The following is a 12318-nucleotide window of genomic DNA, read 5'->3' on the forward strand; positions in this document are numbered from 1 at the left end:
TTCATCTGTTGATGGGTGTTTGAATTGTTTCTACCTTTTTGGCTATTGTGCATAATGCTGTTGTGAACATTCATGTCCAAGTTTTTAACACCTGTTTGCAGTTCCCTTGGTATATATTATACTTCTGAGTAGAATTGCAGGCAGGTCAATTTAATACTTTTTTTTTTAATGGCCGCACCTGTGGCATATGGACGTTCCCAGCCTGGGGGTCAAATCGGAGCTGCAGCTGTGGCCTATGCCACAGCAACACCAGATCCGAGCCACATCTGTGACCTGTGCCACAGCTTGCAGCAACGCCAAATCTTTAACCCACTGAGTGAGGCCAGGGATGGAACCCACATCCTCACTGAGACTATGTCAGGTCCTTAACCTGCCCAGCCAAAGTGGGAACTCCTAAAATTTTTTCTGTTAAGATATTCATAACAAAATTAACCATTCTTATCATTTTTATGTGTACAATTTGGTGGAATTAAGTACATTCACAGTGTTGTGTTATCATTACCCCTATCTATCTCCAGAACTTTTTCAACATTCCAAACTGAAACTCTCTACCCATCTTTCTTGGTTTCTCTGATTTTGCCTATTTTAAGTACCTCATAAAAGTAGAATCATAAAATATTTTGTCATTTCAGATTGATAATAAGTTGGGAAGAGCACAGACTGCTGGGCAGCCATATGACCTTGGGCGTGCTATTTAGTTTAACCTCTTTGCCTATTTTTCTTATCTGTTCAAAAGTTTAATAAAGAGTACTTACTCGCTAGCATTAGATAACATGACTGAATCATTTATTGAATGGCACATAGTGAGTACTCAATAAACGTTAGCTGCTCTTTGATTTTAAAAGTTTATTTACTATCTGGTTCTCTTTCAGAATTCATAATGCACTTAAAGGAATCCCAGATGACCGAGATGGGCTGTTTGACACAATCCAGCGCTCTAAGAATCACTATCAAAAAAGAGCATACCAATGTATAAAATGTATGGTAGCTCTCTTTAGCAATTGTCCTGTTGCTTACCAGATTCTACAGGTGAGGGGTTTTTAGATATATATATAATTTTGTAGATATCTAATCAGAATTAAGTTTTCTGTTTTAAAAGAAGGAGAATCATGAGAATTTGGAGTTGTCATTTTAACTTTGAAAAGCATTCTGAAACCTTTTACATATGTAGGCTTTTTTTCTTTTGAAGGGTAATGGAGATCTTAAAAGAAAGTGGACCTGGGCAGTGGAATGGCTTGGAGATGAACTTGAAAGGCGGCCGTACACTGGCAACCCTCAATACACTTACAACAATTGGTCTCCTCCGGTGCAAAGCAATGAAACATCAAATGGTTATTTCTTGGAGAGATCACATAGTGCTAGGATGACACTTGCAAAAGCTTGTGAACTCTGTCCAGAGGAGGTAAAAAAAGCCACCAGTGTGCAGCACGTAGAAATGGAAGAAAGAAAAGTAATTCCTTACTTTATAGGCCAGTGTTTATGTGTTAATGATAATGGAAAAAAATTACCTTGAATTTTTTCGGCTTTAATGTTTACTCTATGTGGTCTTAAGTTAATGAAGGAGCCTTCTTTTAGAAAAATTTTTGTGAAATTGCCTAAAATCTAGTATTTCTACAAGAACCCAAATCAGGTTTCTTTCAGTTACTTTTTCTGTAGTAAAAGAAAGGTGGTTAGTGGGTCAGTTTTTAGATTTTAAAGATTTTATTGCAAATAGAAAAAAAATTTAAGTCAACTTGAATTTGCCTACCTCATTCTTTAAATATTTTAAATTAGGAGCCAGATGACCAAGATGCCCCAGATGAGCATGAGTCACCTCCACCTGAAGATGCCCCGCTGTACCCCCATTCACCTGGATCTCAGTATCAGCAGGTACCTCAGGCTTGGTTTGTGTTTTGATCCTTTAGAACCAATTGTTATGCTCTTTTTAAAGAATGACTATGTTTTGGTTTGGTTTGGTTTGGTTTTTTGGCCACACCCATGGCATTCGTCACGCACCAGAGCAGCGACCTGAGCTGCCACAGTGACAGCACTGGATCCTTAACCCACTGGGTCACAAGGAACTCCAAGAATGGTTTTTTTTGTTGTGACTATTAGAGGGATTATTTAGACTAGCCGTGCAGGCATGATCAAAAGAATGGTGGGCGTAGGGTCACAATGTGGCATGTTCCAACTTGCCCGTGTGGTGTTGTCCTGGTCAAGTGTGTGCCCCTCTTATACTACTAGTGGATGAAGTTAGTAAGACTGTGATAATTCACGTCAATATAAAATGATAATTAGGCGTTCCCTAATGGCTCGCTGGGTAAAGGATCTGGTGTTGTCAGTGCCGTGGCTCCAGTCTCTGCTCTGGCATGGTGGGTTCAGTCTGTGGACCCAGAACTTCTGCATGCTGTGGGTGCAACCAAAAATAAAAATAAGTAAAATGATAATATTTAGTACAATGGATTAAGACAATATTTCCTGTTAAGCTAAATCTGCAAACAGATTCTGAACACACGTCCATGAAAGAAAGAAGTGTTTGCTTATTACTTAGCCCAACCAAGACTTCAATGACTATAAAAACTGCTAGAAAACATCAGGGATTTGACAGGTTTCCATTAAATTTCCTATAAAATCAATAACTAGCTGAATAAATTAGATGAAGAAACTTTCTAAATGAAAACTTCTCTTTCTGAAACCCAGATGTGACTGATTCATATCTTTTGAGGCAGTGGTACTCAAACTTGGAGAAGTGTCAGAATCCCCCGGTGGGCTTGTTGTGGCAGAGTGCTAGGCCCCACCCCAGAGTTTCTGATTAAGTCTAGGGTGGGACCAGAAAATACATTTCTAACAAGTTCCCAAGTTTACTTTTGGTCTAGGAACCATGCTTTCAGAACCATTATTTAAGCATTCTTTCTTACATTTCAGACTGCGAATAGAAGCATGCTGAATAGTTAGGAAATGGAGTTCCCATTGTGGCTTAGTGGGTTAAGAACCACACGGTGTCCGTTGAGGATACGAGTTCAATCCCTGGCCTTACTCAGTGGGTTAAGGATCTGGCGTTGCCACAAGCTGTGGCATAGGCTGCAGATGCAGCTCGGATCTGGTGTTGCTGTGGCTGTGATGGAAGCTGGCAGCTGCAGCTCCGATTTGACCCCTAACTCAGAAACTTCTATATGCCGCAGGTGTGGCTGTAAAATGGGGGGAAAAAAAAAAAGAAAATACACATTCAACACATTTGTCTTCATAATTAGAAATCGTAGAAAGTAAAGCCTAAAATCTTCTTGGCTTGGCTGGTGGGAATATACAGAAAAATGAGATTCTGGGGTTTCAAACATTAAGGAAACCAAATCTATTGGGGAGGGTTCCTCAGCCTTGAAAAAGCTCATCTAGTGAGCATGGCTGGTTGATCCATTATCTTCTTCAACATTGTTTCGTTTTCATTAACATCATTCCGTGTTCAGGGTTGTTGCTTATACAGATCTCATATGATCAGCCAGAGCTATCATATGGAAGTTCCAGAGTGCTTTAGAAGAGTGAGAACAGATGTGTTCAAGCTCACAGACCACTTTTTGCCAATTTTTTTTTTTACCTCGAGCAGTAATGGGCTGTGTTATTCCTGATTTGTTAGACTTGAGTCTAAATAATTTTTAACACTTAAAATCACTTTGGCCAAAGAATCAAACGGTGTTCTCGATTCAGGGCGTTGGGGTTAGCATTTAGGCTACCTTTGCCCTTTGAAACCAATCCCACCCCCCCACCATTAGCCCACACATAGTCACTCTTTGTAACTCCCAGGAATAAAAGAAATGTTGACACTTACATGGACTTTGGAGCGTTTGTTGTTGTTTTTTTGTTTGTTTGTTTGTCTTTCTGCCTTTTCTAGGGCCACTCCCTTGGCATGTGGAGGTTCCCAGGCTAGGGGTCCAATCGGAGCTGTAGCCGCCGGCCTACACCAGAGCCACAGCAACGCGGGATCCGAGCCGAGTCTGCAACCTACACCACAGCTCACGGCAACGCCACATCCTTAACCCACTGAGCAAGGCCAGGGACTGAACCCGCAACCTCATGGTTCCTAGTCGGATTCGTTAACCACTGCGCCACGATGGGAACTCCAGACTTTGGAGAGTTTTGAAGTTGAAATTTAATATGTGGCCAGTTTTAACATGCAGATCTCTTCTCCCCTCCCAGAATAACCATGTGCATGGACAGCCATATACAGGCCCCGCAGCACATCACATGAACAACCCTCAGAGAACTGGCCAACGAGCACAAGAAAATTATGAAGGCAGTGAAGAAGTATCCCCACCTCAGACGAAGGATCAGTGAAATGCACATGATTAACTGGTTCCATCAAGACTGTGCACCCAGGCCTTACAGTCCAACCTTTTTCTGTGTCTGGCTAATATTTAAAACTAGAAAAACTATTCCTAATCAACATGGAGTGGAGAGTTTATTCACTGTCTTATCTGCAGAAATTTGCTGTCAATATATAACCCGCCTGCAGTGGAAAGTGTATAGTGTTTTGTAATAAATGGCCTGATGCTAATGTGTAAATGGCAAAGGTGTATATAGTATATTAATGTTTGACTGTTAATTCTTAAGCAAGAAACTTTTTTCTTGATGAGACTCACAGATCTACAAAAACTGCAAAAGTTAATTTTCTTGTTATACCCATTGCACTCTGCAACCAGTGTTGCCTGCCTCACGGCAGTTGGATCAACTCCTTTACAAAAAAAAAACAAAAAAAAAAATAAATCAACAGCAACAAAACAGAGCCCATCCTGTCAGCCACACCAGTAGTTTCATGTTAATTCTTTGCCACTGGAGTCAGTTTTATTATGAGCAATGTAAGGCTGGTAACCTTTAAATTATTTGGTTGATGTGGAAAATTGGTGATGTAACATTGTTTCTAGATCTTTTTCATTACCTTTTTATTCTGATGTTAGGTTAATCACTTTGAAGCTATAGTTATGCTGTAACATTTAGCATGGCTTCACACCAGGTTAGTGTAGCCAACGAGGAAAAAATTACCATAATGACAGCAGTTGTCCCAGTGTGGCAGCTGTAGTGCTCAGAGCTTTTCCTTCTTACACCTAGAATATAAAATATACAATGAGGGGAGAAATGTGATACACAGGTGGTTTTAAGTTACACATATGTTGCTTACATCTAATGTTTGACAGTCCAATCTCTGGGTAGGATAAAGAAACTTAAGGTATCAGTAACGGGAATTTTTAAAGATTTAAAAAACAAATATGCAAAGATTTGCTATGCCAGGATGCTTGGAGCCTACTAGAAGACTGTATTTGGTGTGTTTGTTTGTTCTGGTTTTTTTGGTAGAGCTTATTAGGAGAATATTCTACAACTTTCCTTCTGCTGGATCCCAGTGAAGTGGAAGTCATCAGAATCCCACACACAGTACTTCGAGCACCACTGCACCAAGATACCTGGCTGAGCCTCCGCTCAGTCACACTTTTACTTGAAAGCAAGAATTGTCCTAGCTCCTTTTCCATTATTCCAAAAATTTTAACCTTTGAAGCAGGGTCTAATTAAAAAGGAAACTGGTTAGTTAATATAATGGAGGTATCGTAATTTCAGAATAAACAAAGATAAGGAACTTATCAGATAATGCTGTATTTAAAAGAGAATTGGTAACTCGGATGTGTGTAATTTTTTGGAACCTGTCTAAAAACCAAATACCCCTGCAAACAGATACAGTCCATCCTATTCTATTTAAATATTTTGCTGTTTTATTTTATAGAAATTATTTTGCTGAATTCACAAATAGAATTTGATTTAAGAAGAACTTTTTGTCCTGTGGTGTGTTTTGGTTTTTTTGGTTACTTTTTTGTCTTTTTTTTTTTTTTTTTTTTTTTTTTTTTTTTTTTTTTAAGGACTGCCTATTAAAATGAATTCTGTGCATAGCATGCCTGGGCATGACAATTCAGGCGTTCAGTCACAATAAGTTTTTGTGCACAGAAAGATTTGACCTTTGGCCCTTTACTACTAAAGATTTAGAGAAAAACAGGATGTCGACACTGTAAAAGTTTCCTAACATAATCAATCTTGTACTTTTTGTATGTTTTTTATATACATGTATATTTAATGAGCACAAGCTTGGTTGTATTTTTTACAATTTGGTTAATAGGAAAATGTTTTGTCAAAAAGGCTATAGTTGGAATTGAACAAAGGAGAAACGAAATTGAGAATTGTGTTATTTTGTGATTAAAAGGGGCAGGGGTTTAAGATAAAGCTTTGGCTATCTTACTTGCAGTCAACCTATGCTTCTAGGTTTTCTGTAGTACTAGGAAATTTTGACACCAGATCGATCCTGTTTTTACCTTAAGTATATTACATCTGCGTTTGTTAGGTATGAGCAAAAAAGTCATACACACTGTCTGCAATTCCACTTAGTAATTTTAAAGTTCCTCAATTCCAAGCTTCCTTAACAGTGAGCAAAATAGGTGGAATTTCCTTGGACGAGTTGCTGTTGTTGAGTAGGCCATCTCACCATCTGAGGTGTATTTCCTGCCCCTTAACAAAAGTATGTAATATACTTAATTTAAAAACTAATGACTTCAAGACATGAAAAACTTGACATTTTAAAAGGCTGTGAATTTTTCCCCTCGAGGGAGATCCCCCCCCCGCCCCCCCGCTTGGTTGCTTTGAATTTATAAGTCCCCTAGTGCCAGGTGAGGGCCTGTGACTCCTTTCCCTCTCCATTTGAGGAAGTCATCTGTGTTGTGACCAGGATCTAGGGAAAGTGAATGGAGAGAGTTATTTTTGTTTGTTTGTGCAAATTATTTTCTATATTTAACTCTTAAGGAAGCATTAATGTATAACTGAAAATTTTAAGATGCATGTTATTGTAAGAGCAACATAGTGGTGATTTTGAGGTCTTTTTCTGAACATAAATGGCACATTTTAAACTTCAAGTCTTCAAAGTGCCTAAAGATGATTTAATTCTCCCTCAACTGATTTCTTGAGCCATATATATATTTCCTATTTTAAATGTTGGTTGCGGAATCGCTAGTCTTCCTTTCAAAGAAGTACCCCAGAATTCCAAGTGGCATGATTACTTTATAGAAGACAGTAGACTCTGTTAAAGACTGAAGATATTTTCGTTGTTAATCTGTGTGAACAAGGGCTTTGCCCTATTGGATCTAAGTATTTCAGTGCACAACTTGGTAAAAACCACATTGCTGCTGTTTCTAAATCCTCCACCAACCAAATTTTCATGTCCAGCATTGTAGAGGCAGAAACAACATAATCATTTTTGGGGGTTTGGGGGGTTTTGTCTTTCGTTGATTCTTCTCTCAATGATCATTTCCCAACCATGTCTCTTTTAGCTGTTGAGTGTACAAATTTAGAATTATGAAAATGTTTTATATTTTTTTCATGATTAACTTTTATCAGTGAATGATAACAACTTCAGTATTTAATCCTAGTAGTGGGTTAAAAAGACAAGGAGCCTTTTTTATTTGAATTACATTTGTAAATGAAAGCCACAGTCTGAATATTCAGAGGACTACTCCAAAATAGTTCCTTTGACTTTTTTCTTAGTACTTTTCCAGCATATGTTCTCCTGTGAACTCTTACTTTGCTGCATTTTGTGGTTAATTTGATGGATATATCCTGCCTTATTTAGAATTGTAACTGGATTAAAAAAAAAATGCCTTTTCATGATAAGAGCCCAATTTTGGTCTCGAGTTTGAAGGTACTGCCGAGAAAGAAAACCACCACTCCCCTCCCCCCAGTTTTTGTTTCCCGAAACGATTCAGTACCGTGTCATAATGGGGCTCAACCAGAATTGGACCTGCACCTATGTGAGTGTTTAGGGTTTGAAAATAAGGTTTTGGGTGTAAGAAATCACTACACAAGTGCTAAATGTATTAAGAACTTGCTGATTGTATTTATGATCATTTTAGATTATTTCACGTTTGCAGAAATGTAGCACTTTTCCTCCAAATTTATGGGTGTAAGAAAAAAGGGGGCAAGGTGCATCATGTTTTAAATTTGCAAATGAGTGAAAATTTTTTTCATTTTGAAATCCAGATGCCCAAAAGGAGACTTCACCACCCAGGTCACATACTTCTCAGCCTTTTACGAGCCAACAGACTCAAGATTGTCCACAGTTCCTAAGATTTAGCACATATACAAAAATAAAACTTTATAAATTAAATTTTGGTTTCCCCTTTTATTTATTAAAATAAGATTTCTAAATGGAAGGTAAATTAAAGGTGTCGTAGATTTGAAGGGAACTTTAAAAGGGAAATGTTTACAAGCAGAGGAATTCAGCCCTCATTTTGTATATTCACATGTAAGCCAAAAGATGGGATTGTCATCCAGTTGCTGGCTTAACTGTTCATTCTAAAAACAAGATTTGGAAAACACTTGGGGGTTCAAAGTTCGTTTAAATCAGAAATAAAGCAGGTCACATATTTGAGGGGTCAAGAGAAGTCAAAATTCATTTAATTTGCTAGCAAATTTCATCATCTCTGCTTTTTAGTATCTGAAAAGTAATTCTTTGTTGCCATGTTACCAGGAAATATGATTTCCTACTGGTGCTCCTCTGCAGCTGGGTTACTGCAAAGGTGACTGCTAAAGAGAGCCCTAATTTTCTTCAAATTGTATATAAATGTTTTTCAAAAGTAGAACCAGAGGATTAATAAACCAGTGTTCTGCAGTTTGGAAAACTCCAGCTGGATTAAATCATTGGAATTTTAAGTATTTTTAGCTACATGAACACACTTAACTGAAAGTAGTCACTGATACTTTGAACTGCTTCATTGTAATCTGATAATTTATAGGTAGTTAAGTTAAAATTTAAAGCTGGAATTCTATAAAAGGTTTTCATAACTTGGTTGCTTTTTTTTTTTCTTTTTAGGGCCACACCTGAGTCATAAGGAGGTTCCCAGACTAGGGGTGCAATTGGAGCTGTAGCCACTAGCCTACACCACAGCCACGCCAGATCCTGAACCCACTGAGCGAGGCTGGGGATCGAATCTGCACCCTCATGGATACTAGTCAGATTGGTTTCCTCAGTGCCACAGAGGGAATTCTGATAACTCATTTTAATATATAAAATTTCAAGGGAACTGTTCTTAAAACTACGGTGAAACTTTTCCTCCACAAAACAAATCACAGACCTATATAAAAATCAGTTTTTTGGTGTTCCCTCATGGCTCAGTAGGTTGAGGATCCGGCATTGTCACTGCTGTGACTCAGTGGCACAGGTTTGATCCCTGGTTCGGGAATTTGTGCGTGCCCTAGGCATGGCCAAAAAAATTGGATATTTAAAGGCATTCCACTTACATGTATGAAACTGAAGAGTAAAATAGGAATGCTTTTAGTTTTCATCTAAAAATAGGTGAGCTCTGGAGTTCCTGTTGTGGTTCAGCAGTTAACAAACCTGGCTAGTATCCATGAGGACTCAGGTTCGATCCCTGGCCTCGCTCAGTGGGTTCAGGATCCGGCATTGCCATGAGCTGTGGTGCTGGTCACAGACACGGCTCGGATCCCCCATTGCTGAGGCTGTGGGTGTAGGCCGGCAGCTACAGCTGATTCAACCCCTAGCCTGGGAACCTCCATATGCCGTAAGTGCGGCCCTAAAAAGAATCCCCCAAAAAATAAGTCGTCTCACTGTGCTCCATTCACATTAGAATATACTGTGATTTCATCAAATCTGGGCTGCTGCTCGGAGGCGCTCTAGTAAGCAAGGTCAGGGGCCTTGAGGGATGTCCAAACGGGAATCCCATCTGGTCGTGATCCATGTCACGGCAAATGCCTTCCTTATACCAGGAAATCGAAGTTTTTCATTGCGGTCTTAAGTTGCTTATTTGTCCATTAACCTACCCAAGCAGAGAAACCCTATTTTTGTGTGTAATTAATGGCAAAAGTGGCTGGGACACGTGTGTAGGAAGCACCAGTTTGATGGAACTGTACCTTTGAGGAGCTGTCGATCCAGCCTTGTGTGAGCAAGTCCTCTGAGCCCATCGTGCTCTCCAGATGGCGCTTCACCTACACCAAGCGGACTTTCTGCCGGCCCTTCGCCGCCCCGCTGCCCCGGAGGGAGCACAGCGGGGGCCACGGTGCGAGACAGAAGTCTGTTCGTTTTTCCAAGTGTATAGATGTGAACGTATTCCAGACGGCTGCTCGGGACACTGGAAAGCGTCCCGTGGGGTCCTTTGGAGGGATTCACTTGCAGGAGGATTCAAAATGCGCTCTTAGGAGTTCTCAGCTAATGCTTGCCCACCCGCTGAAACACTGGGTCCGGCTTCTCTGGCTTCAGAAGTAAAGATAGTTTGGGGTCTTAAACCTGGGGCTTCAGGGGGGACCAGGGAGAAGGCAGACTTTGTGTCATGAAGGTTCCGAATCCTCCCTTGGGACCTGCCTCAATGCTGCCTGCACCATGGCTGTTAGCAAGGAAGAGCCTCTGCCAAGGGACATCACCCCTGACGTTCAGCGTGTCGAAGAAAAGTCTCTACCTTTAGGATGTGGCGCTGAAGGGGTTTCTGATGTAAATTAGTATGTTCCGCTAACAGGGAAGCCACTTTTCTGGCTGTGTGTTTAAAATGAGAAATCCGGATGGCGATTGTTGAAAGCTGCTGAGGACCTTCCCTTGCCGAAAATACCCATCGGTAGTACCAGTGGTTTAGTTCTTCCAGGCGGCGACCTTCAGAATGTCTTAAGCATTTAGTACAGAAATGCTTGCTTAGCAAGAGGGGCCTGGGGCAGATCCCTGACGGCTGTGCTACCTTAGCAGCTTTTCCTTAGGAAGCCTGACCACGTCAAAGGCTAAGGCGATGAATGTGCTTCTAAACACAGCAAGGCACGAAGTCAGTTTTAAATACCAAACTCTCAAGTTGTAGTTAGTCTTCTCTATTGCCCCAAGGTTGGGATTTTTAATGAAAAACCAAAAACCAAGAATTCAGATTTGCAGTAAAATAGGAACTTTCTAATTTACTGCAAAGTTTCTAGTTTACTGAAGGTTGGTTTACTGTCCCTAGGGATCCAAGTGCCAGATAAACTGGATGTTGGGTTTCTGTTTCTCACGTATCTGCACAGCGTTGGACAGTTGAAAGAGGCTTCTTAACACTGAGTTAAGCAGATACTCTGTTCTTACAGAGAAAAGAATACAACACAGTGGAGTTCCCATTGTGGTGCAGCAGAAACAAAACCTGACTAGTAACCATGAGGACTCGGGTTCGCTCCCTGGCCTCGATCAGTGGGTTGAGAGTCTGGCATTGCCATGAGCGGTGGTGTAGGTCGCAGACGTGGCTCAGATCGGGCATTACTGTGGCTGTGGTCTAGGCCGGTGGCTACAGCTCCAATTAGACCCCAAGCCTGGAAACCTCCGCATGCCGAGGGTGTGGCCCTAGAAAAGGCAAAAAGACCAAAAAGAAAAAAAAAAAAAAAGAACGAACGAACTAAGAGAGGGATTTCAAGCTTCAAGTGGGCAACGGGGGCATCAGTGCCAAGGAGTGACTTTGTGTGATTGTAAGTATAAGTACAGATATGTGGGCTTAAAGTCATTACCTTTAAAACAATAATTTGGGGTGAACATGCGAGAAGAAACTTGAAGCTAAAAACAAGAACAATCAAAAGAAAACCTTGTGTGTCACGCTATAATATCCAATCTTACCATGAGAAAGGTTCCATCCCTAGCCCTGGAACTTCCATATGCCACAGGTAAGGCCCTAAAAAGAAGAAGAAAAAAGAAAAACCGATTTCTGGGTCCCACTCCTGGACACTAAGCATAGGCATGGTGGGCCCAGGAATCTGAAATACCTGTTAAAGTTCTGAATGTAACTGCAATCAGGTTTGAAAACCATTTCCACAGTGCACTGCTGTTCTTTAAATAAGGGAGGGGGTGCCAAACCTTAAACCTACTGGCAAGTACACAGACAAATACAACACCACGTACCTATTACCCAGAACTGCTTGTTTGCTTCAAGTATTATTTTCATTCAAGGAAATCAGGTCCTGGAGTTCCTGCTGTGGCACAGTGGGTTAAGGATCCGGTGTTGCTGCAGCTGTGGTGTAGGCTGCAGCTCCAGCTCGGACTTGATCCCTGGCCAGGGAACTTCCATCTGCCTAGGGGGTGGCGGAAAATTAAAAAAAAAAAAAAAAAAAAAAAAAAAAAAAAAAAAAGAGAAATCAGGTACTACGATAAAGCTCCCATTTTCCCCTCATTCTCAGCCCCATTCGCTTCCCCTGCTTTAGAAGCCACCACGGTCATGACTCAGCGTGTGTCCTTCAGGTGAGTGTGTGACTGGTGCCCAGCCCTGCTGACAAGCGGCCAGGCAGGCGCTTCGCAGCCCGACGCCCTGCATTTCC

The 12318-nt window shown here is 40.8% G+C and overlaps 1 protein-coding gene across 15 annotated transcripts in view; it reads left to right on the top strand.

Moving 5' to 3' along the window:
- USP9X (ubiquitin specific peptidase 9 X-linked) overlaps positions 1–4540 on the top strand; it is a 149106-nt gene extending 144566 nt beyond the window's left edge. For 8 of the 15 annotated variants that reach the window (XM_085007695.1, XM_085007692.1, XM_085007690.1 and 5 more), the window contains 4 exons: positions 873–1029; positions 1190–1402; positions 1774–1869; positions 4168–4540. In XM_085007695.1, the coding sequence (XP_084863821.1) occupies positions 873–1029; positions 1190–1402; positions 1774–1869; positions 4168–4305 (604 nt within the window). In that variant the 3' untranslated portion in view covers positions 4306–4540. Of the gene's footprint in view, positions 1–872; positions 1030–1189; positions 1451–1773; positions 1870–4167 lie in introns of all 15 variants that reach the window. The other 7 variants (XM_021080148.2, XM_085007689.1, XM_085007687.1 and 4 more) reach the window with 1 other exon arrangement.
- Positions 4541–12318: the final 7778 nt, after the last annotated feature.

Source organism: Sus scrofa, chromosome X (genome assembly GCF_054392235.1).
Source record: "Sus scrofa isolate SSC_HxYL_T2T_F1_AM1 chromosome X, Sscrofa_HxYL_maternal_Yorkshire_Landrace_v2.0, whole genome shotgun sequence".
In the NCBI taxonomy this organism is placed as follows: Eukaryota; Metazoa; Chordata; class Mammalia; order Artiodactyla; family Suidae; genus Sus; species Sus scrofa.